The sequence below is a fragment of the Dendrobates tinctorius genome, unplaced genomic scaffold (assembly GCF_039654945.1).
Source record: "Dendrobates tinctorius isolate UK_male_01 unplaced genomic scaffold, ASM3965494v1 ptg000060l, whole genome shotgun sequence".
Taxonomy (NCBI): Eukaryota; Metazoa; Chordata; class Amphibia; order Anura; family Dendrobatidae; genus Dendrobates; species Dendrobates tinctorius.
This window is the reverse complement of record NW_027361728.1, coordinates 43,713,366-43,738,702: the sequence shown is the minus strand read 5'-3', so window position 1 is coordinate 43,738,702 and position 25,337 is coordinate 43,713,366. Positions and strand designations below refer to the sequence as shown.

Genomic DNA, 25,337 nt, shown 5'->3' with positions numbered 1-25,337 from the left:
ACAAATTCTTGTATATTTAAGATCATTCTGAACTTATGACAAGTCTGTGCTAAGAATATTAAATGGGGTATCTTTTCTTACAACTCTGCATTATTCTTTTATTCTCGCAAATGTACAAATTTGACAACCAAACAGACTGATAAGTCTAGAATCAGTTGAAACCGTGCCAGGATGCACCCATAAAAGCCACTTGGTAATGTTTTATAATTATGTAATTTTATATAGCCCAGCTCTGACTTTTCAAATTTCTGTTTTTGCGTCTCATTTTTATTTTTTTGAGAGGGAGAAAATTACAAAAAAAGGAAATAAAGAATTCAGTTACATGACATTCATTTCAATAATTTTTTTTTTTTCTAAAACCTTCTCAATTTGCATCTGTTCATTCTGCTTTCTCGTTTGTGGATGGGTAAAAAAGAAACAATCTTTACATTTAAAAAAAAAAGGAAAAAAATTAAAGTCTATGTGAAATTGATCATGATGGACGATCATCATTATGCTTTCCATTTTATGGATACATTCAGAACAGAAAAAACATTGATACAATGTGGAAACTAAAGCTTCCTTTATAAATGGATTTTCTTGATAAATCTGTTTTAAAAACAGAAACATTGGTATCCGATTCCATCCCTTTTTGTTTTTTTTTCTATCAGTTGTATCTGTTACAAACTGATGCCACACAGAAATATGAACGTTACCTTAGAGAAGAAAATGAATTTATATAGACAATGTCTTTTTAAATATTTGAAGAAAAATTGGTTAAATTGAATCTTATCAGCAGGTTTTTTACTTCCTCATCTGAGAGCCGCCTGATGTAGGCAAAGAGACCCTGAATCCAGCAATGTATCACTTAGATCAGGGTTCCCCAACTCTAGTCCTCAAGGCCCACCAACAGGTCATGTTTTCAGGATTTCCTTTGTATTGCACAGGTGATGCAATTATCACCTGAGCAATACTCAGGAAATCCTGAAAACACGATCTGTTGGTGGACCTTGAGGACTGGAGTTGGGGAACCCTGACTTAGATTACTGAGTGCAGCCGGTCTCACAAAATCAGAGCTTTTAGATTCAGCAATGTAGCACAGCTGAGAAAGCAAGCCCCGCCCACACCAGGCTCTGTATCTACAGTGTCCATAGCCAGCTGCCTATCACAGGAGGGGGCGGAGTCGGACTAGCGCACACGCACTTCTTTGTCCCAGCACCTTCTGGTGCTAAAACAATCATTGTAAGCAAGCAAAACCTCAGAGCTTGATAAGAGAGGTATTGCTGAAATCTGTGTGTTAACGCCAACAGCATACGGTCTTCAGATTACATAACAGAAGCCCACTGACAGATTCCCTTTAAAGTATAATCCTGGACTAAAACAGGAAATGCCTATTCTACTCCAGAGCTGGGAGTAGCCATTTACCCCTTTTTGCAGATATTTTTGATTTCTTTTTGTTTTCTTACTTTTGTACATCACAACATTAGGGCTTTACATAACTCTGTGATGTAAGGACATGATCACACTAGTCATCCATAACAACTGTCCAGACACTGCCTTGTTGGTTTTATACTTCAGAGATAATGGAGCTGTGAAAAGCTACTGAGCTCCCCCATTCCTGAATCTGAACAGTCGCCTGGAGATGCGCACATCTTTCTTTCCTTAGTTCTCTCCCCGGTAGATATCCCCCCCCTTTAATGTTCATTGTTCTTGTACATTGCTGCACATCCGATTGCAAACCTTCATTCTTGTAACCAATCTGTATTGTTTCCAGAGAACAAGGATCTTTACGTTGATAAAGCTGTGCACAAGTCATATCTGGAGATTAATGAAGAAGGATCTGAAGCCGCGGCCGCCTCTGGTATAGTACAACCTCATGGTTCTAACATTACAGAATGTAATCTTAAATGGTTGTACAACGCTTCGCTGTTAAAATATCATGTTCCTTCTGAAGGCGACTGGGTTAAATCAATTGAGAATGTATTATATGACTTTCTTTTATAATAGGTGTTATTTTTAGCTCTACAATATGAACATAGTGATCTGTTTGCCCACTGCAATTTATGTGACTTCCAATAACAGCCAAGCAGATTTACAGGAACCTGGAATAGTCCTAATAAGGCTATGGGGACAGAAAAATAAAAAATATACGGCTCTTGGAAGAAGGGGAGGAAAAAATGGAAAACCGACCGGTCATGGAGATGTTAGTATTACCCAGGTGATAATTCCATCACCTGAGCAATACTAAGGAAATCTTGAAAACTTGATCCTTTGGTGGCTCTTCATGACTAGAGTAAGGCCAGGTTCATACTGCGTTAAGGCAGCCCGTTCAACGCATGCTTCATCTGCGCTAGAGTTGATGGAGCCTCAGACGTTGCAACCTGCGCCCGAGGCTCCGTCACAGAATAACGGCACATCGCTAGCGCATGCCGATTATGGCATGCGTTAGCAATGCGCCCGATAATGGGGTTTAATGGCAGCGTTAAAGGGAATCTGTCACCCCATTTTAGCCCTATAAGCTGCGGCCACCTCCATCAGGGGCTTATCTACAGCATTTTGTAATGCTGTAGATAAGCCCCCGATGAACCTGAAAGATAAGAAAAACACGTTAGATTATACTCACCGGGGGGCGGGGGCGGTGGGTGTCGCGGTCCGGATCGGCGCCTTCCATCTGCATACGACGATGTCCTCCTCCTTCTCCCTCGGCTCTTGCGCAGGCGTACTTTATCTGCCCTGTTGAGGGCAGAGTAAAGTACTGCAGTGCGCAGGCGCCGGGAAAGGTCAGAGAGGTCCAGTGCCTGCGCACTGCAGTACTCTGCTCTGCCCTCAACAGGGCAGATAAAGTACGCCTGCGCAGGAGCCGAGGGAGAAGCAAGGAGGAGGACATCATCGTATGAAGATGGAAGGCGCCGGACGGGACGGCGACACCCATTGGACCGGACCTAACACCAGCATGAGTATAATCGAACTCTTTTTTTTCTTATCTTTCAGGTTACATCGGGGGCTTATCTACAGCATTACAGAATGCTGTAGATAAACCCCTGATGGCAGTGCTGGCAGCTGATGGGGCTAAAATGGCGTGACAGATCCCCTTTAACGGACTGCGTTACACCGTGTTATGCCACGGTGTAACGTAGTCCTTCTAATGGACTGCCATAACGCAGCAGTGTGACCCCAGCCTTAGGGAACTCTGGTCTAAATGTACATGCCATATATTTTAGGTAGATGTTGGACAAACTAGCTGTTTCATCATAATCGGACAGTTAACTAATATGTATGAGGGTTGCCAGATTCCACGGGTAGTAGACCCCTACCAAAGGTGCAATAACTTATTCTCTTCTACCCATTGAAAACTCATGATTAATTGACTATCAAACGTGTATGGGTAATTTTAGACATATATTGGCACTAGGGAGATGACATGACCACTTCGTCCACCCTGACTACATCTGGGATCCAGGTATCCTTCAAGATTAGTGCAGTTTTACAAGAGGGGAGAATGCTAGTATGAATGAAGCTTTATAGGGATTTCCTAACTTCAAAAAACCGCTTTACCTTGTCTGTAGTTTAGTTTTAAGAAAAATAAACTGTTTTTACTCCCCCCGCCCCTGGTCCAGTGCTGAGTCTCCACCGCGGCTCCTAGGGACTTTTATTTTTGTCTCCAGCTCTGAAGTGACGTTGACAGCACTGCAGCCTGTATCTGAGCTCAGTGGCTCTGTCTGATTTGATGGCTTGAGCCACTGGGCTCATTGATTGACTGCAGCGCTGCAGACAAATTCAGATGCCAGGAGCAACGTCGGAGACTGAATGTTCGACCCGATGAGTGTGAGTAAAACACCATTTGTTTTTTAAATCAAACTGCGCCTGTGGACAAGGGGGGCAGGGCGGTCTGAAAACAGCAAACCATAGTCATTGTTATAAAACAAGAAAGCCTCATAAAATTGATTTTTCATCCTATTTTGTTTATGTAGTCACGAAAAACTATTTTGTTGTCATTGCCATTTCCACAGATGTGTATGACTGTAAAGGCAGATTGCCTTTTACATTGGATACACTTAGACGCACACTATTGTGAGGCACAGTGAGTGGGTAGATAGCTTTTGTTTCTCTTCTTACATGGAAAATAAAGGATTGAAATCACATTCAACAACCTTTAGTTTTATTCTCTAGTTGTCTTTAAACAGCACACTATTTGTGCAAAAGATCGGGACAATATCACAAATGAAAATTGCTAATTTTTTTTTTTTTTTTTTTTTTTTTAAATCCGTATAATTTAGCCCTCACAGCATCCTTTATGGTAAATTTCTGTATGTTCAGTGGAAGCATTTTTTGTTGTTTCGTTAAAGGGAACCTGTCACCAGGTTTTCCCAATATAAAGTACTGACAAGAAATTTAATGCTACTTTTACAGTATTCTAGGAAGATGAATACAAGTCCCCAACCCCCTCTTCATAGCCCAAAAAATACTTTTTATAATCCTCCTCCCCCTTACGGTGCGGTCCAGTCCTATGGGCTTCGTTGGTCTTTCTTCCGCGCCTCCTCTTGTGTTTCAAACGCCCTTCTCCTGCCCTGTATCATGTGGATGACTCATCCTACGTCATCCACATAGAGCCCCCTATTGCGCTCCTGTGCAGACATACTACTCCCTACCCTGCCGCTGGCATAGTAGTCTAATATGTGCATGAGCCGGCGCTCTTTGGCTCTACTGGTGTATGCTCATTACATTGCAAAGAAAAATGGGTAGAAATTTCAGCTTCTAGAGATGCAAAGCTGGTAGAGACATACCCCTAATGACTTGCAAAAGGTGGTCCTACAAAGTATTGACTCATGGGCTGAATGCAAATGCACAACACTATTTTAAGATTAATAATTTTAAAATATTTAGAAAACCCTGTATCTTTTCTTTTACACCTCACAAATACTTGCTAGCTAGTGTTGGTACATCCCATAAATTCCCAATACTTTTTCAAGGCGCTATGAATTTCATAATATGAAGACTGCCATTGCTGAAACTAGAATATCCCTTTTATGGTTCAGTTTCTGGAGAAGAATTAAAAATAACTAATTTGAGAGCATGAGTTTTAGCCCCAATTACATTCGTTGAATTAAAAAAAAAAAATGTGCCCGAAGGTGGACAACCCCTTCAAGAGAGGCCATACAAAACATCACGAATTGGGGCCAAAATCTTAAGTTTCTGTCCCCCTGTGATGGTGTTTTGTTGTTTCTTTGTAGGAATGATTGCCAGTAGTAGGATGGCAGTACTGTACCCCCAGGTGATATTTGACCACCCCTTCTTCTTCTTGATTAGAAACCGCAGAACTGGTGAGTTGTCTTCATGCATTTCTTGTAGCTTCTGCCATTGTGCATGCAGCGCTGTGGAACGCGACGCCCTTGCTACCATCCCTGCTATTTCATCTGTGGTAAAGGTATCTGTGCTTCAGCTCTCCTCCGATCGCCTCCAGAACAGTTTCGTCCTTTGTTTGTCTGCTTCGCTCCTATCCGCTGAAGTGAGCAGACGAGCTTGTTCCAGCGGTTATGTAACCTCCTTCCGGGAGCTGTTCTGCATGTTTATCGCTGCTTCCCAGCACTTGCTTAATACATTTTGCAAAATGAAACATGGCATGTCCTACAAATCCATTGTAATCTGGTTTTGCTTCTATTTTAGGCTGTGTCTTGTTTCTGGGAAGAGTCATGCACCCAGAGGCACTGAATTCTGGTGGTCATGATTTTGAAGAAGAACTCTAGTCCTGCGCATACATGTATACATATGGAAAATAATATCTAAGCACATTATTTGCAACATAAATATCATTGATGTTTGCTGTGTAAATGTTTCTCCTTCTTCCAGGATTACATGTAATAAACGGTAAGTTGAATGTACCAACGTCGGGCTTTTATAGATTTTCTAAAAAAAAAAATGCTGAACAACATCACGAAAAGAAGAAGGCTCAATTGGATGAATCCTGGAAAATCTCATTTTTGACAGTGCACTGTACATTATCGGTCTGGCTACTGAAAAAGCAAAGATTGTTGGAAAATAGAAGCCAGTGGAAATCCTCCATGTAGACATATCTCCTCCAGTGTTACATTTCTCTACCTTTGTTTGTGTTTTTTTGTGATCGCCTGCCAAATAAAGTTGTACATGTGAAAAATATATTTTTATTTAGAGCATCTGTGTAAAACTACTGATTTATTCCACGCACCCTGCCTGGGTGAAAAGTGTGTGCAATATGTGTTTTTGTGTTCTCCTATAAAGTTGATGTTTTGGAAATATAGCCACGTTTGCAGTTTCCTTATTTATTTGTCTTTGTACTGTGGCAGGATATCTCAGGACTAGGGGTGTACAAACTATCTTTGCTCCCCAGATTACTTCTGATGGTGAAGACGCCAGGGCCACGTGCCTTGCTGAGTTCCTAAATTAGCCCTGATCTGTCCCCACCCAGGCAAGTGAGGAGTTGTGGTATATAAGAATACCCAAACTAGACTAATAAGGGAAGACGTACAGGGATAAATAAAAACTAGCTTGGCCTGTGCAAAATTTTCGCACATTGGTTGTCGGGGGCGCTGGCAATTTCAGAAAAAGCAAGCTGGTCAAATGTAAATGTATTTCATGAGCTGATGAACACAGAGAGGTATTTATATATGTAGATTGGTAATACAATAAATTGTTTTGATAAGTAGAGGCCAAAAAATGTTTTCCGGTTGAGGTGCCACCTGCAGGTCATTGTGTCTTTCTGCAGGTTTATTAAAATGAATGTTTAAACTGTACTTAGTGATAAAATCGTGAATGTGTGGTTTGGCTGTTTTCATGCTGAAGGGAGCAAGTTTACCTTTCAAATGGTGTATCATGTGTGCGTGTGGGGCGAAAAAGCAGTGCATGTTTACAAATGTGTTGGTAGTGTGCTTTGGGGTACTGTGGTGCCACCTGCAGGTCATTTTTCCTTACTGCAGGTTTATGAAAATTAATGTTTAAACTGTATTTTGTGATCAAATCGTGGATATGTGGTTTGTTTGGATATTTTCTTGCTGAAGGGGGCAAGTTTACCTTTCAAATGGTGTATCATTTGTGTGTGTGGGTGCAGTATGAAGGGAGATACAAAGGAATCACCAAAAAACAGTGTTTAGAAATAATAGAATAGATACCAATCATACAAATATGCACTCGCAAACAACAGAGTGGAACAGCAGGAAGTAAAGGAAGGAAAAATCAAATAGGAGAAGATGAGAATATGCACAGACAAATCACCAAGCAACAGTCTTCTGAACAACACTTCAGACAACTAATACCTCCAACTCCAGAACCAGGTAGTATGAAACTAGCAATCCTTGTGGGAGATTTTGATTATGATAGTTCTGCTTCACGTCATTTGTCTCATCTATTGCATTTTTTCTGTGCTGTGTTGTGTATAAATATGTGATGCTTCAGATTTTGTATTAGTTTATGCCTGATGAAGAGACCTGAGTAGTCTCGAAAGCTTGCAATTTGTTACCATCTTTTCAGTTAGCCATTAAAAGGTATCAACCACTGAGGACTCTCAATCCTGAATATTCTTCTAGCTACTGGCTAACACGGTACAAAGATATACATCTTTCCTGTTATATAATGGAATGAATTGGGGGATTTATTTTTTCTGGAGTCACAATTTAAAGAGGATCTATCACCTCCACACACATATGGTATATTACTGTAAGGAAGAATGACGAGAATTACTTGAATTATGAAATAAGAGAATCACAGGTTATGGGCATTGCAGTATTTGAGACCCACTCCCTGAAGCTGTTTACTAGGCAGCGCCTCTGGTCAGCAGCAGTGTAGTAAGAGCTCATTTATCAAATGGTACAGCTATAGAAAGACAGAAAGTGTATATAAAGGGGCCGCCTGTCTATATAGTCTGTGTAGAGCCAGAGAAAAGGCTAGAGTAACCACAGCATTTATTACCCATATCCGCTTATAAAAGCTCACATTTATATCTGCTGGCTAAAAACGGAGCAAGTTGAATAATGGAGTTGAAGCAGCGCTCCAATGGAAATAAGTGAAAAAGGTCGACTTTATTTATCCAGATCAGATGGGTGAATAAAGTCCTTATTTATCACTTATTTCCACTGGATCACTGCTTCCATTCCATATTTTTCTGTATTTGAAGGTTTTTTGTTGGTATTTCCGCCAGCGGCTGACACCAATAAGATGATCAGCAGGGGTGTAAGACATTGGCCATCATTGTAAAAGAAGTGTACAGCCTCTTTTGGTGGAAGAGGAGGTCGACACAAAAAAAGAAGAAATCCTGAAGCATATACATGTTTTGGTAGGAATGGGTGCATGGGAATAGATTAAAAAAATTTAAAAAAAAAGAAAAGAAAACCACTGGATTTGAGTTTATGTTCCACTGCTGTCATCCGGTGGTGTAGAGAAGTCTGGCCCAATCAAGCTTTTGTTCATTTTGATAAGAGTCAGCCTGTCAGCATTTTCAGTTCACAGACAGATGCGTCAATCAGTTATAATACCCCCAGTGGCACTAAAAACCCGCTCTGACAAAACGCTAGCGACAGGGCAGGAAAGGACCTCCAATGCGTAGAAAGACAGTTTATGCCACGTGTCTAGCTTGGATACCCAATAGTTGTAAGGCACAGAGGATGATGGTATGGTTGCCCAGGTACTCATTCAACATCTTCCAAAACTTTTCACTACTTGTCAAAGTACCCCACGCATCAGTGTGCTGGGAGGATATGAGAAAACTGCCCATACCTTTGAGCGACCCCCTGCCTATTCTGCTTGTGGTGTGTGTCTCCCTCATCTCCAGTCCTTGGTTGTCCAAGGAACTGACCTCTGCTGCCACCATTGTCAGATGGGAATTTTTTAAATATTCCTTCTGGTACAGGACCATTTTATTAGACCTGCTCGCCATGGGAAGGAGAGATGGAAAGTTCTCCTTGTAGCATTGGTCTAGAAAGGTGACCAACCAGTAATTAGTGTTGTCCAAACTGCGTACAACGCGAAGGTCACAAAAAAGGCAGAGGAACATAAACTCAGCCATGTGTGTCAGACAGGCAAAATCCAAGACTTCCCTGTCTGCACCAAGAGGACGACTATCCATGTTCTCCTTGTCATGGTGTAGCTGGTATTCTACTACTGCCCACTGCTGCTCACAAGGCCTTTTCCAACATATGTAACGTTGAGTTCCAATGTGTGGTGACATCACACACCAGTCGGTGAGCTGGAAGTTGCAAACGCTGCTGCAGCCTGGCCAGGACGGTGGCAGCTAGAGCTGAGTTGCAGAAATGGGCACAAAGGTGGTGTACTATCACAAGTAGCTCAGGCAGATCTGGGTGGGTTTCGAGAAAACACTGAACCACTAAATTGAGCGTGTGGGCCCGGCATGGTACACGTGTGCGGTTGCCAAGATTCAGAGCCGCCACCAGGTTACGGCCATTGTTACACATGATCATGTCTGGTTGTAAGTTCAGGGGCTGTGTGTTAGACTTTTCAGCAATTCCGCGGCAGTGTGCTGTTTGTCACCTAAGCAGATTAGCTTCAGCAGAGCCTGTTGCCGCTTGAACAAGGCAGTGCTGCAGTACTTCAAGCTTGCGACTGATGTTGACATTCTGGAGATGGAGGTTGAGGAGGAGGTGCAGGAACCACCGTAGAAGGTAACCTTGATTGAACCAGGGCTCGCAATCCTCGGTGTTGGTTGCATGTGTTCTGTCCCAAGACTTCCATGATGTTCACCTAGTGTGTCATCAGAAATGTAGCGTCCCTAGCCGCAAGCACTTGTCCAGGTGTCTTGTTAAGTGGACATTAACAATAACAGCATTGTTCAGGGCACGGCTGATGTTATAGGACACGTGATTGTGTAAGATGAGGACAGCAAACCGGGAGAAATAGTGGCAGCTGAGGACCGAGTACTGAGGGACGGCCACCACCTTGAGGTTGCGGAAAGCTTGTGTCCACAAGCCTAAATGGCAACATTTCCTGGGCAAGAAGTCTGGAAATGTCCGTTTAATATTGTGGCCTGTGGGTGGCTGAATATTTATGCTTGCATTCTAAGGACTGGGGTAGGGACGTGGACGTGTTTGCTGACGGTGGTTGCAAGTGTGGTAGGCATCTTCACCTGCGTCTTGGACAGGGGATTGTCGTGCATGTAAAACAGGGAAGAGGAAGTGATGTCGCCTGCAGACACCAATTCTGGATCCTGACGTTCAGCCAAACTGGTCAGGAGCTTTGCTGTCTTGTGCCTGAGCGTGCTAGTGGTGGTCAGGCTGGTAGTTGTGCTGTTCCTGCTGATGCTGGCATGGCAGATGTTGCAAAATGCCTTTTTGGGTTAACTGGACTGTCTTTAAAAAAAATCGCCAGACTCGGGAACACCTAAACCTTGTTCTGGCTACTTCACCATGTGGGTTCTCTGGGGAACGGTTGCTCGCCTTGTGTCATTGGCCACCACACTGCCTCCTGTCTGGTGTGCTGCTGTGGATCCCTCCCCCTGTGTGCTGCTGTCCTCGCTCTGTATGTCATTTTCTCAGGTTAGGTCAGTGACTTCATCGTCCATCACCTCGTCTACTTCCTTACAATGGTCCTTCTCCTTACTTGCTGACATAACAACACCACTTGTTGCCAACTGTGTCTCATAATCATCCATCTCTGGCAACAGCAATTGCATTTTCTCACCATCGCCTTTTGGTGAGCGTGGCTGCTCAAATATTTGGGCATTGCTGCATGCGATCTCATGTCCTGCCTCAAACGGGCAGGGCAAGAGGCCAGAATCTATAAATGGAAATGTGAAAAGCTTTTCGGCGTGTCCAAATGTAGGATCATTTGTCTCTGGGCAACTGTCATGGTGGAAGGAAGGAGGGTCAGGGTGAAGATTATATGGTCCAGAATCACGGCTGCTGAGAATGGAACATTTGGAAGACCGTGGTGCTGTCAAAGTGACTGGAAGCATTATCTGCTATCCATCAAACAACCTTTTCACTGGTCTGTCTTCAAGAGTGATATTCGCACTTTCCTACAAAGTGGGACAGAACGCTAGATTGACATGATGTGTGTGTTTGTTGCACTTCCGTGGCAGGCACAGTTTCACCTTGCCCATAAACTCTGCTCTCCCTATGAGCATCACTTCCACTTTCCCATCCCTTACCTTGTGCCTTGCCCATTTTAAATTATGTATGATATATACATGTTGATAAAACATTGCAGTGTTAAAATGGCACTGAACTTGGCTTCAAATGGACTTATTAGACTGCACCATACAGCAATGCTATTTGTAACCAAACAAGTTTTTTTGTGTTTTGAGGCACAACTGCAGCATGATAAATGCCAGATAAAATTACACTGCTGAAAAAATTTGCAGTGTTACTCTTGCAGGAAAATTAGCCCACCTCAGATGGACTTGTTACACTGTAGGAGCAATATAGCGATGCTATTGAGATCCAACCAAGTTTGGCTGTATGCTTTTGATGCACAACTGCCGCAGTAAAAATGGTGTATAATATTTCCCTGCTCAGAACAATTTGCAGAATTAAGAGCAAAAAGGATATTAGTAGCCCTGAGGAGGGGTTTTGGTATGATTTGCAGGCTGCAGCATAAGGACTTACAATTCACCCTATCCTGTCCTGCACGATTCCTTCAGCACAATCTCTCCCTATGTGCTGCTTACAGCAGTATTACTATTGATTAAAATTATCCCTAAAGAAATGGCTGTTGTTGTAGTTGAAAGAAATGTAAATGAGGTTGTCTCTGTCTAATACGTAGCTACAATTCTGTCCCTCTTCACCAGCACCTCTCCCTGCTCTGCTTGTTTCCAGGGTACAGTGTGATGAGCATGGCATCACAGGTCTTTAAGAATTAAACCTGTTGTAAATGAAAGTTATCTTCTATCTAGTTGACTGATAGTTAGAACACCTGATTTATAGAGATATAGATTTTCTAGTCTGTGATCGGACATTGGATGAAAGGAAGAGGACTTGCTTTAAGGAGTCTTAATATCAATGGCTCATTAACACGATTGTATTTTTGGTCTGAATGCTGTCCATGATAAAAATGGACAGCACTTGGACCATTATTTAATGGGGCAGTGTGGATAAGTGATTTTTTTTTCTGACCAGATCTGCATGTGAAAAAAATTACGGCATGCACAAGTTTCTAATGTAGATTGCATGAGATTCACACATTCAAATGTATGGATGCACGGCAAAATTGGACACCATACGGAGCCACAGTATAGCATCCGATTATTACTGATACATTGCAGTTTTGTAACAGAAAACTGTAAGGCTAAGTTCACACTAGGAGCAGCATTTTTTATGCGTTTTTTATGCAAATTATCAGCTGTGTTTTACAGTACCAACAAAGTCTATGAGATTTCAGAAATCTCATGCACACAGCTTGGTTTTTTTTGTCATCTGGATTTTGTGCTTTGCATATTTTTTTGCACATTGTTGAATGTCACTTCTTTTAGAGGTTGTTTTTTTTTTTTTTCAGCGTTTTTCACCCATTGAAATGAATGGGTGGTGGAAAACGCTGAAAAAAACCGCACCAAAAATGCAGGTATCAGGTTTTGCTGCGTGTTGTGTGCCAAAACCTGATTCTATAGAATAGGACTTGTTTTTCAACACTAAACTTTCTCAGCACGCACAAGAGACAAATCTAGCATGCCAAAACTGCAGCAAAAACGCTGAAAATACTCTTAGTGTGAACTTACCCTAAATGGTCCTGTAAATGATGAATAGCCACTGTTGTATACAGCTTTTATACGGACTGCACACACAAGACAAGTGAGAAAAAGTTGTCCCTTTTTTCTGAATGTTTTTTTTATATGTTTGTGTGAACCTGCCCTGAAAGAATGAGACTACTACATCACTATTGCCATCTATTGCATGTGGAAGTCGATATTCAACTCTTTAGAGAGCAACACAACCTGACTAGTGATATTGGACAGGAAAAAATACTGATCTACAGACAGCTTTCTCAGCTACAGACAGCCATGAAGAACTCTACTGATAGGGAGTACGGAGTCTTATAGGGGAAATTAGTATGCAGTACCTGGTATACAGCTTTTCACTCCTTTAGATGAAAAGAAAACTCTGTTTAGTGTCGCTGTCACACGTTGGGATTCGATCCGGTGGTCCTGTGCTCTTCTGTCGGTGTCTCCGTCCGCTGAGCTAGAGCAGGTTCTGTCGCTGTCCGGATGCTGATTACACAGGTCAACGAAAAAAATTTTTTTTTCTGGTGTCCAAAATATTTTAATGAATTTGGGGTATTTTTGGGGTGCTGATTCTGAATATGTCATCAGTTTTGCCAGATTGGCTCAAGTTTTTGAGATTTTTGGTATCTTATTTATAGCACTTGTTGGTAAATGCGACGCATCATCTCATTAATTTCTTTGGATTAGTACTTGAACTGAGCAGTTCTCAATATAGTTTTGTGTTAATTAGTGTTCTAAAAGTTTGTTCATAGCTTGATTTTTGCACTAACTTTATGTTGTTGTCTGTTTTCCAGTGAAAAGCATGAACTCATCATGAAGAAGTTGTCTTAACGATCCAGACTCATTCTGTTACATTTGTGGTGAATATACACTGCCAAAACATAGAAGAAACATAACACACTTCGTAAAAAAAGTGTATTTTGCCTATTTTGGGGTTATGCTTGGGGACCAAGACAAGTTTTGGGCACCACACATAGTGTGCAAAGCATGTATCGAATTATTACGAAAATGGAGCAAAGGACAAAGAAAAAGCTTCAAATTTGGTGTTCCAATGGTGTGGAGAGAGCCAAAAAATCATCATGATGACTGTTATTTCTGTGCAGTGCAAGTGCAAGGATTCAATAAGCATAAGAAACGAAAATGGGAGTAACATGGAATCTGCAAGAAGGCCTGTCCCTCATTGTGAAGATGTGCCTGTACCTGTGTTTACCATAAATAACAGTCATCATGATGATTTTTTGGCTCTCTCCACACCATTGGAACACCAAATTTGAAGCTTTTTCTTTGTCCTTTGCTCCATTTTCGTAATAATTCGATACATGCTTTGCACACTATGTGTGGTGCCCAAAACTTGTCTTGGTCCCCAAGCATAACCCCAAAATAGGCAAAATACACTTTTTTTACGAAGTCTGTTATGTTTCTTCTATGTTTTGGCAGTGTGTATTCACCACAAATGTAACAGAATGAGTCTGGATCGTTAAGACAACTTCTTCATGATGAGTTCATGCTTTTCACTGGAAAACAGACAACAACATAAAGTTAGTGCAAAAATCAAGCTATGAACAAACTTTTAGAACACTAATTAACACAAAACTATATTGAGAACTGCTCAGTTCAAGTACTAATCCAAAGAAATTAATGAGATGATGCGTCGCATTTACCAACAAGTGCTATAAATAAGATACCAAAAATCTCAAAAACTTGAGCCAATCTGGCAAAACTGATGACATATTCAGAATCAGCACCCCAAAAATACCCTAAATTCGATGAAATATCTTTGGCACCAAAAATGCTGTTGACCAGTGTTATCCATTCTTTTCAGTCAGCAGGTGTTTTTAATTTGTTATCTTGCCTGTCCTATCACATTGCTGATGCTGCTAAACATACTGCCTAACACGTTGCTGAGCCCAAGATCGGGACCGCTGCTGGACGAAACAAAACAGACTCATGGCAACAAGGCCATTTTTCTACAGGCTTTGCGTAAAAGGACAGGTACATTTTAGGAAACAACTCACGTTTGATAATCATATGTTTTTTAAAGAGAAATTTCTACAAAATGCCTGTAGATGCATAAAAATTTTATTCTAAAGTATTTTATTTACATGAAATTATTCCTGGTTTTACAATATTTACATTTAACCATATTCTTTTTGAACATTCCCAGAAGCTTTCCTGAACAGTATACACATTTTAGCTTATGTGATTAATCTCCACTTATACAACCTGAGACAGAAATCCTCTTATTTAAATTATAACGCGTTTTGGCTTCTGCTTCAACAGGATTGTGTTTCCTCCTGTCTGATGAGAAGGTCTCATTCTTCTCCTCAATTCTACAGGATAAAAAAAAAAAAAACATTTTTGCTATATCCTCATGATGTAGAATCCCTGTGAAGGGAAATGCTTTTCTGTGCCTTAACACCCTCCTGCTTGCAACCCAATACCTCCTTACCGCTGAGGTTTCAAGCTAAGCTTGATAGACAGATTATCATCCCAAATTTTATTGAGGATTGACACTCTCAGACACACTGGCAGTGGTACAGCTATGAACTGACGGCTTCCTGCTGCACCACTCTGTTCAAGGACATCTGCATCGAACAGATGTAGATATCGGTGAAATGGCGATTACAGGCTGTGAGAATTGGAGGATGGTGGTGGATTGTTGACACCAGGACCCCCGAGCTCTAGAGCCTCATAGTGGCTGCGTGGTATGCCGCTATGGACATCTTAAAGTATAGAGTTGTGTACAGATAATGCTTCAGCTTCCCTTTTCAGTTCATAAATTGTTTCAGCGTTAAGAAACCAAAAATCTACAACCAGTGCAGATTATTCTTTCTGGATTTCCAGGATCAAGTCCTGCCTGTTTTTTTTTTTTTTTTTTTTTATGGAAATGCTGTAGCGCTGTAAACTCCACACAGAGTAATTTAAAGGGAAAGTGGTCACCTTTAGCCTAATAGGTGGATGTATTTTGTTTAGCTCCATATATGTTTCTTTCTTTTCATACAGAGGAATTTTTCTTACCTGAAATACCATTTTCCAGGTTCTAGTCCAAGTATTTCTCCTGGTGTCCCACTTCTTGGCCATAGACGGCTAGGAATAATCCTTTCCAGCATGACTGTAGTGGCTGCAACCTAGGGATATATTCAATTATACTCTGCTACTATATATTTTAAAACTGTCCTTTTTATTTAATTGCTGTATTTTTATAATTATTTTTTTTTTTGGTGGCAGCTTGACATTTTTTACATTTGACACATTGTTTTCCTTTCATTCATCAAGTCCTATGGAGAATCTGCTGGGTAAAACACCAGAAAAAAAGCCATACATTCTGTTTACAGGTGCATTATGCCCACACCCACTCATGTTCAAAGCAGGGTAATGGAAGAACATGGCCAGTGAGCATTTAAAGGGGTTTTCCAAACGCAAAGGAAGTTTCTGTGTAATTGCAGTTTGCTGAATTGTGACCGTGTGCAATATTCACACTTCCAGTATTCCCCTCCAATCCAGTGTCAGTGTGTGGTCATATGACAGCAAGAATGCGATTTACACACATGGGCCGAGTAGATTCTCAGACACTTCTCTTAATGGAACCTTTTGAGATGCAGATGAAAATCTAGTCAGCAGATGACCACAAGTAAGAAAATTGCATACTTGTCACATGTCCACTCAGGGCAGCACGGTGGCTCAGTGGTTAGCACTGTAGCCTTGCAGCACTGGAGTCCTGGGTTCGAATCCCACCAAGGACAACATCTGCAAGGAGTTTGTATGTTCTCCCTGTGTTTGCGTGGGTTTCCTCCGGGCACTCTGGTTTCCTCCCACACTCCAAAGACATACTGATAGGGAATTTAGATTGTGAGCCCCATCAGGGACAGTGATGAAAATATGTGCAAACTGTAAAGCGCTGCGGAATATGTTAGCGCTATATAAATATAAAGATTTATAACTTGCCCAAGAAATCCTGAGAGTGTGGACATTGCACTTGGTCATGATTTGGCAATCTGCTGTTGCGTAAGTGCCTGAAGAAATTTCTCTTGAGCCCAGAAAACCCTTTTAACATAGAAGAGGACCCTGTTGCTTATGTGAAATATAGAACCAAAAATTTACATAGCAAACTTCAAAGGGAGTCTGTCACCACCACAATACAAATTCAACTACTTAAACATTGATATAGGGCTTGTCACCTATAAAAATCATACCACTAATATACATTTCTCGTTCGCCTTATTGGGGGACACAGAGACCTTGGGTGTATGCTGCTGCCACTAGGAGGCTGACACTATGCACAAAAAAAGTTAGCTCCTCCGCAGTGTACACCCCACCGACCGGCAGAGAATTCCTCAGTTTAGCTTAGTGTCAGTAGGAGGTGGACACGGGTCTTTTATTAGACCCATATCTACCTCGTCGTGTGTCGATCCTTTTCAGGTTCTACGGAGGGATATAGAGTGAAAAGTCACATCTGTACTCCCACATGGAGTCTGCAAGTACGGCGTGTACTGCCACCCCGTATCCTTGCAGTTCTCCGCGGCAGGACCAGCCAGATGGACGCCGACACCAAGACGTGCCAGCGACTCCAGGGGTCCTTGTCGCCAGTCTCCCTCCCACTTGCCTACCAGAGCCTGTCGGTTGGATGAGACGCAAAGACTTCTTCAGACAGGTAATGGATCGTGGATGGGTGAGTATTAGGCCCCGGCTTCATATTTATTTTCCTGGCTGCCCATTCCCGACGGTCACCTCTTCAATGGCACAGGGGACCCCGGTTGTGGCGTTGCGGTCGCTTGCAGTCGCCACAAGGCTATGGCAGCTCAATGTTGCCGGGCATCCCCCCCCCCTTTCTGGGGACAGGGAGCACAGGGTTTTTTTCCCTATTGGGAGCGACTTGCGTCTGCGGCGTCCCTCTTTTTCGGACCTCCGCGCCGACCCCCTGCTGACAGGCGGCCGCCGCAACTAATTTAGGCCCCGGCTTCAGTTCGGGCCTACCGCTGCGTCGCGGCCACGCCCCCCGCCCCTTTCTTCTAAGCGGGCTTCTCTCCCACTCTTCCCAGGCCCTCCCACCGCCTGTCCTTCACCTGCCCAGCCTGTCATTGGCTAGAGGGCGGTGAATCATTAACCCTGCGTGGTGCTCCGCCCTTCCTCCTCTCCTAAGGCGCGCTTTTTCTCAGGACGGCGCCATTTTCCCAGCCTGTTAGCCGGACACCAACTCCTCACTGGACATCATCTTCTCCAGCTGATTTTTTGTCAGGAGGGCTGTCGGCCGGATTTCGCTCTGACCTGCATCCACTGACAGGTCGCAGAGCATCGCTTCTGGGGACACCGGACCGTGAGTAGCTCTGCACTGCAGACTGACCCTTCTCCGCCCTCTGTCCCCCAACCTTCCGGAATTACCTCAGCTTTTCACTATGTCTAAGTCTGATCGTACCCGCTCTACCGCCCCCCCCCTGCACTTTAGTCAAGTACTTTGCATGTTCTTCGTGCAATCGCAAACTTCCCTCAGGCCAGTCCACTCCCCTCTGCCTGGATTGTAGCAATCCAATTCAGCCTGACGCCGTCCAGGAGCCATCTTCGGCTCCAGGTGAGAGTGAGCCCCCCATGCCTGGCTGGGCCTCCTCGCTATCTCAATCAGTGGCAGACCTCACCAGGGTGTCTCAGTCCCTGGTGGCCGTTCTTGATAAGTTGCCCCTGGACTCTTCAGCAGGGCCAAGCAGGTCCCAAATTCTTCCATCTGAATCAGCCAGCGGTAGTCGCAAAAGACCCAGGCAAGATTCCCAGCCGGAATCCTCTCCTAGTCCCATCTCACCGCATAGCCCTTCTCACCAGCCTCCCTCTCGGGCCTCCTCTCCCGAGTCAGGGGAAGCGCTTTCGGACAGGTCATCTGAGGGGATTTTAGAGCTGGATTCAGACCAGGATGCAAGCATGAAGGTCACAGTGCAGGACCTCATTGCTGCGATCCATCATACCTTCGATATTGCTGACTCCCCTGCGAAATCCTCAGATCAGGAGGTTTCGTTCAGACGGGCAGAAACTCCCTCCAGGGTTTTTCCTTTCCATTCCCAGTTTGGGAAAATTTTTACCAAGGAAAGAGAGGATCCGACCAGACGCTTTCAAAGAGGAAAACGTCTCAGCATACTCTACCCATTTGCTAAAGAGCTCACGGACAACTGGTCGGCCTCTCCCTCGGTCGATCCGCCCGTGTCCAGGCTATCCAATAACACGGTTCTCCCGCTTTCAGGCGTGGCGTCCCTAAAGGATTCTAATGACAGGATTGTAGAATCCCTGGCGAAGTCTGCCTTTGAAGCGGCTTCAGCGGCGGTGTGTCCAATCTTTGCTTCATCCTGGACAGCAAAGACCATAACCACGTGGGCAGACGACCTTCGGCAGGGCATCTTAGATAAGGCGCAACCGGAGTATTTGGCCAATCTCGCCAATCAGATCTCCCATGCTGGGGACTATCTTCTCTCCGCTTCCTTGGATGCTGCATCCTGTGCAGTTCAGGCGTCAAGCAACGTTATTGCAATTCGACGTACAATTTGGCTAAAGGCATGGCAAGCGGACTTGTCTTCAAAAAAGTCCCTCACTAACCTGCCCTTTCAGGGGGTGCGCCTCTTTGGGTCCCAATTGGACCAGATTATTAAGGACGCCACCGGAGGCACGAGTTCACTCCTCCCTCAGTCCAAGCCTCGCAGACCCCCACTAAGGCGTCAGTTTCGACCCTTTCGGACTTTCCGCCGTTTCAATACGGCGGACAACTCCTCCAGCCAACAGAGACCGCAGGCTCGCCAGGAGAGAAAGAAAGTTTCCTTCAGACCCACTCCTTCCTGGCGACCCCACTCCTCCCAGGGCCGACCGTTCAGATCTAGATCTGGACGGTCTACTTCAGCATGACTATCATCGGGCACGCGAGGGGCCTTTCCAATTGGGAGGTCGACTTCTTTCCTTCAGGGACGTTTGGCTGGCCGCCGTGGAGGACGCCTGGGTCAGGGAGGTCGTATCCTCAGGATACAAGATAGAGTTCGTCTCTCTCCCACGGGATCGTTTCTTCGAATCCCGGCCTCCAAAGGATCCAGCCTTGATCCTGGGGTTCTCTACAGCTATCGCTGCTCTCCTCAGTTCCGGGGTGATTGTGCCCGTTCCCGAATCGGAGCGCTTCACGGGGTTCTACTCGAACCTGTTTGTAGTGCCGAAAAAAGACGGCGCAGTTCGACCCATCTTGGATCTCAAGCTGCTCAACAAGAGGGTCCGCCTTCGCCACTTCCGCATGGAGTCGCTTCGCTCGGTCATCGCCTCCATGGAGGAGCAGGAGTTCATGTGCTCAATAGACATCCAAGATGCCTATTTACATGTTCCAATTTTCTCCGGACATCAAAAGTTCCTGCGCTTTGCGATTCGACAGCACCACTACCAGTTTGTCGCACTGCCCTTCGGTCTTGCCACCGCTCCCAGAGTCTTCACGAAGATCATGGCTGCGTTGATGGCTTTGTTGAGAGTCAGAGGCCTCGTTCTTTTCCCGTACCTAGACGATATTCTGATCAAGGCTCCCTCATTCCAACAGGCTCACCAAAGTTTGTCAATCGTCCTGGACACTCTTTCCAATTTCGGGTGGATCGTCAACAGGAAAAAGTCCTGTCTGGTTCCTACCCAACGCCTGGTCTTTCTAGGTCTTCTGTTCGACACTCATCGGTCAAGGGTCTTTCTCCCACAAGAAAAGATTCTCTCTGCAGCAGGAAGTACGATCGCTGCAGACCTCGCGATTCCCATCCCTCCGTACAGCCATGAGGGTCCTGGGAAAGATGGTCGCGGCGATAGAGGCAGTTCCCTTTGCCCAATTTCACGCCAGGCCTCTCCAGCAGGCCATTCTGTCGAAGTGGAACAGGTCGCCTCGGTCCCTGGATCGCCCTGTCCATCTTTCTTACCGGATCAAGCGGTCTCTCAACTGGTGGTTGTCGTCACCTCTCATTCTATCGGGTCGATCCTTCCTTCCCATTCACTGGCAGATAGTAACCACAGATGCCAGTCTCCTCGGTTGGGGTGCTGTGTTCCGCAACCACACTGTTCAGGGTCGATGGTCGGATCGGGAATCAGCGCTACCAATCAACGTTCTGGAGATTCGAGCGATCCATCTTGCTCTGGTCCACTGGGAAGGGCTCCTCAAGGGACTGCCGGTACGGATTCAGACAGACAACGCCACAGCGGTGGCATATGTCAACCGCCAAGGGGGAACACGGAGTGTTTCAGCCCTGGCGGAGGTGTCCAAGATTCTTCGTTGGGCGGAGATTTCCGTTCCGACAATTTCCGCGGTTCACATTCCCGGCGTAGACAACTGGGCCGCCGATTTTCTCAGCCGCGAGGGTCTCGCGGCGGGAGAATGGTCCCTACATCCGGAAGTGTTTCATCTGCTCTGCCTTCGGTGGGGAACCCCGGATGTAGACCTCATGGCGTCTCACCTCAACAGGAAAGTCCCACAATTCGTGTCCAGGTCTCGGGACCCTCTGGCAGTGGGCGCCGACGCCCTGGCCGTTCCTTGGTCCCAGTTCGAACTTCCCTACCTGTTCCCTCCTCTGCCTCTTCTTCCCAAGCTGTTGAAGAAGATCAAGGCAGAAGGACTTCCGGTCATTCTCATCGCCCCGAATTGGCCCAGAAGGTCTTGGTTCGCGGACATTGTCAACCTTCTCGCGGACGCCCCCTGGAAGCTTCCAGACAGAACAGATCTGCTGTCTCAGGGTCCGATTTGCCACCCCAATTCTCGGCCGCTCAATTTAACGGCGTGGCTGTTGAGACCGAGGTTCTGAAACGAGCAGGATTTTCCGACCACGTAATTCAGACCATGATCCGAGCCAGAAAGCCATCATCTTCCAAGATTTACTACCGTACTTGGAAGGCCTATTTCACTTGGTGTGAGACCAATGACGTCGCGCCCATGTCCTTTTCGCTCCCTTCAGTCCTAGCGTTTCTTCAGGCAGGATTGGATGCGGGGCTTGCCCTCAGTTCCCTGAACGGTCAAGTTTCGGCGCTGTCCATTCTGTTTCAGAAAAAGTTGGCTTCCCGTCCTCAGGTTAAGACCTTTCTTCAGGGCGTGGCTCACACGGTCCCGCCGTACCGGGCGCCCGTGGATCCATGGGATCTTAATCTGGTTCTTGAGGTTCTGCAAGGTCCGCCCTTTGAACCCCTCAGGGATATTTCCCTTTCTCTCCTTTCTTGGAAGGTAGCCTTTCTGGTGGCCATCACCTCCGTCCGGCGCGTGTCGGAATTGGCAGCTCTTTCGTGCCGCTCTCCCTTTCTGGTTCTCCACCAGGATAAGGTAGTTCTGCGGCCTCCGCCCTCGTTTCTTCCGAAGGTGGTGTTCTCGTTTCACCTCAACGAGGATATCGTGCTACCGTCCCTTTGTCCGAATCCAACTCATCCCCGAGAGCGGTCCTTGAACAAGCTGGACCTGGTTAGGGCGGTAAGAGTCTATCTGTCTAGGACGACTTCCCTGCGAAAGACAGAGTCTCTTTTCATTATCCCTGATGGAGCGCGGAAAGGTCACCCGGCGTCAAAAGCCACCATTGCTCGCTGGATCAGATCGGCTATCCTGGAAGCCTACCGTGTTAAGCGTCGCGGAGCCCCTCCGAGTATCAGGGCCCACTCTACTCGAGCAGTGGGTGCCTCCTGGGCGGTGCGCCACAGAGCTTCCGCACTGCAGCTTTGCAAAGCTGCAACATGGTCATCGGTTCACACGTTTGTGAAATTCTACAGAGTCCACACCTACGCTTCGGCGGACGCCAGCCTAGGTAGACGGATTCTGCAGGCAGCGGTGGTGAGTCCGCTGGCCTGATGGAAGTTTGTTTCCCACCCCAGGGACTGCTTTGGGACGTCCCAAGGTCTCTGTGTCCCCCAATAAGGCGAACGAGAAAACAGGATTTTTGGGTTGCTTACCGTAAAATCTGTTTCTCGGAGCCTTCATTGGGGGACACAGCACCCTCCCATGTTTTACAGCTCCTGTTCTTACTTTGGTTGAATGGTTACAGTTGAGTTGTTTATGTTGTCAACCTATTCTGTTACTTCTCCTACTGCTTTCTCACTAACTGAGGAATTCTCTGCCGGTCGGTGGGGTGTACACTGCGGAGGAGGAGCTAACTTTTTTTGTGCATAGTGTCAGCCTCCTAGTGGCAGCAGCATACACCCAAGGTCTCTGTGTCCCCCAATGAAGGCTCCGAGAAACAGATTTTACGGTAAGCAACCCAAAAATCCTGTTTTAGTGTTATAGTTGCAAATAAATTGACTTTTGTTCTGTAAGCAAATGAGGGCACTTTGGTACACCCTTGGTGTGGCCACTCTCCAAATTGCATAACCAGTACTGTCACTGATTGACAGTGTTCACTTGTCAAAAGGGAGTGCTACCTAAACTCAAATTCCTGTTTCTGCAAGTGGGCACTGACACTGGATGAGCCCAGCAGTGCACACAGTGTCAGGGGTGGGCAAGCACTCAGCATGGGTGCAGGTGCACTGTGGCTCCCTTCCAGTATGTGGCCGCCGCTCATTACACCTGGAAGTGTAGCGAGTGAGTAGCTTCAGAGAGGAGCCAGTTATTAGGGTGCAGCCGATGAGTGCGCACCTGCCCTACGTGTGCACCTCCAGTGTCCGTGTGCAGGAACAGGGATCTAAGTTTAGGGAGCTGTCACTTTAGGCAAGCGAGCACTGTCAATCAGGGACAGTGCTGGATATGCAAATTGGATGGCGTAATGGTGCCCAAAAGTCCTCATTTGCATATGGAATAACATAAATCTGCTATATTAAATGTTTAAATAGCTGAATTTGCATTTTGGAGGTGACAAACTCCATTTAGGATTCATTCTTAATTTCTGCTATATCATGGACGATATCTATACAGTTTCATGATTTTCAAATTTGGCAAATGTATTCTTATTATTCCTAATTCCCATGTTAAAACTTACCTGAGCGTGCCACAAGGTAGTGCGCTCACTACTGACCCGGAAATGGGTGTCTGTCATCAATGCAATTAAAAGATTCAGAAGTAGAACAAAGGCAAAGAACATGTAGACCATGTAAAGAACGTGTATGACCTTTGGAATGGGTACGCCCTGTGGCACTGGTAAGTCATTTAGACCCATCATTAACTGGAATAAGGTAAAGAGAGTGATGGGAAAGTCTCTGAAGTGTGTGAATACGGTGCCATTCAAGACTTGAAAGTGGACGTTAAGAGCTGGAAAAAAAAAATATTATTACACTTATGTCGAGAGGACTGCTACCAATCACGTTTTATGCAATCCCCTTAGAAGTTGCCAACCGAGAAATGATAGCTCACAGCTGTTTTTAGAGAAGAAACAACTCTCATGTACATTCACTGTCCGTACAAAGAAATGCAGATGGTCCTCCACACCCAAATATACATTTGATTAAAGAAGTATGAGTAATACCTGCAGCAAATCCAGTAAGAACTGTGAGCAGGATAACGCAGAATCGTAAAAGGTCATTTATTATCATCTGCAAGGAAATTACTCAAAGTTACTACAAGACAGCATACAAACAGTGAAAAAAACTTTCATGACGACCTAAATCATTTAATCGTAGGGATATGTATATAACGCTGGTAGGTTGGATTTACCAAGGATATTATTGGGTTTATCATTTGGATGCATTTGTTTTTTTCAATTTTATTACAACAATTTGTCACTAGCAAGATCACTGAGCTGCATAGCATAATTGTGTTGGTCTATTGGAAGAAAGTGTCAGAATAAATGGCACCAGCCTTAGTTTGTAGCGCATTAACAAATATAACCAAAGGAAGCCTGTTCTATCTTATTTTTACCTGATTTTTTTTTCATTTTGTCCCTTAACAAATATAAAATGTTCACTTATTGTTTTTGAGTTTCTGATAAATGTGTCCCTAGGGTGAAAGTAGCTAAAAAGTAGCTGTACTTTCAGGTAACTTTTCAGAATAAGCCAGCCTGTGTGTACATGACAAATAACAATTTCTGGGCATGATATGACTTATTTTCTGCATTTTTATCAATTTTACCCTCAGCACCTCTAGTTTTTGATCTGCTGAGATCTGGGTGAAGGAGTCTATCTTCAGTGATCTCCCCCATACAAAGCACAACACGCAGAGAGGTGTTCCTGCTTTTCATTCATTTGTTTGCACACAGAGACAAGCAATAACTTGGAGGATTTTATGCAGCAATACTGAGTTTTCTGGATGTGAATCAGCTCTGAAGTGATGTGAATGACTTGTTAAAAAGTTCAGCTTGATCATTCTATTTCTCCCTCTGCCTGTTTCCTCTCCCTGTTCCTTACTCCACCTCTTCCCTCCCCTCTCCATAGAGTATATTGGGCTGTGTCACAACACCACAGTGAACCTGCAGATCCTCTTATCTGAACAAGACAGATTTTAGCAATTTTTTGTTTGTAGAGTGGATGACAAAGTCGAAGGGGAAAGGAACAACTGGCTGACAAGTGAGAAAAGAAGCAGCTTTTTCTGATGAGACATATTACAAATTCTAATATACATGCATGTACCAACAATTTATGCGTTTGTTGAAAGTACAGTTCTTTTCCAATCCCCCCCCATTGATGGGGCTGCTATGTTGATGTGCTGTTCTGGCCTTCATGTGATTCACCACTGAAACTAATGGTTAACTGCAGCGATAGTACATTATTGCTGCAGCTAAATGAT

At 44.6% G+C, this 25,337-nt stretch overlaps 2 protein-coding genes across 3 annotated transcripts in view; one reads left to right on the top strand and one right to left on the bottom strand.

Moving 5' to 3' along the window:
* Positions 1–6,253, top strand: part of SERPINI1 (serpin family I member 1) — a 61,447-nt gene extending 55,194 nt beyond the window's left edge. Inside the window, exons 7-9 of the mRNA XM_073578933.1 lie at positions 1,754–1,840; positions 5,211–5,300; positions 5,644–6,253. Coding sequence (XP_073435034.1) covers positions 1,754–1,840; positions 5,211–5,300; positions 5,644–5,723 — 257 coding nt within the window. The 3' untranslated portion in view covers positions 5,724–6,253. The remainder of the gene's footprint in view (positions 1–1,753; positions 1,841–5,210; positions 5,301–5,643) is intronic.
* An 8,497-nt stretch (positions 6,254–14,750) lies between these two features.
* LOC141092602 (transient receptor potential cation channel subfamily V member 6-like) overlaps positions 14,751–25,337 on the bottom strand; it is a 98,723-nt gene continuing 88,136 nt past the window's right edge. For both annotated transcript variants that reach the window (XM_073578930.1, XM_073578931.1), the window contains 4 exons: positions 24,082–24,148; positions 23,599–23,867; positions 15,692–15,801; positions 14,751–15,003 (listed from right to left, as the gene is read on the bottom strand). In XM_073578930.1, the coding sequence (XP_073435031.1) occupies positions 14,877–15,003; positions 15,692–15,801; positions 23,599–23,867; positions 24,082–24,148 (573 nt within the window). In that variant the 3' untranslated portion in view covers positions 14,751–14,876. The remainder of the gene's footprint in view (positions 15,004–15,691; positions 15,802–23,598; positions 23,868–24,081; positions 24,149–25,337) is intronic.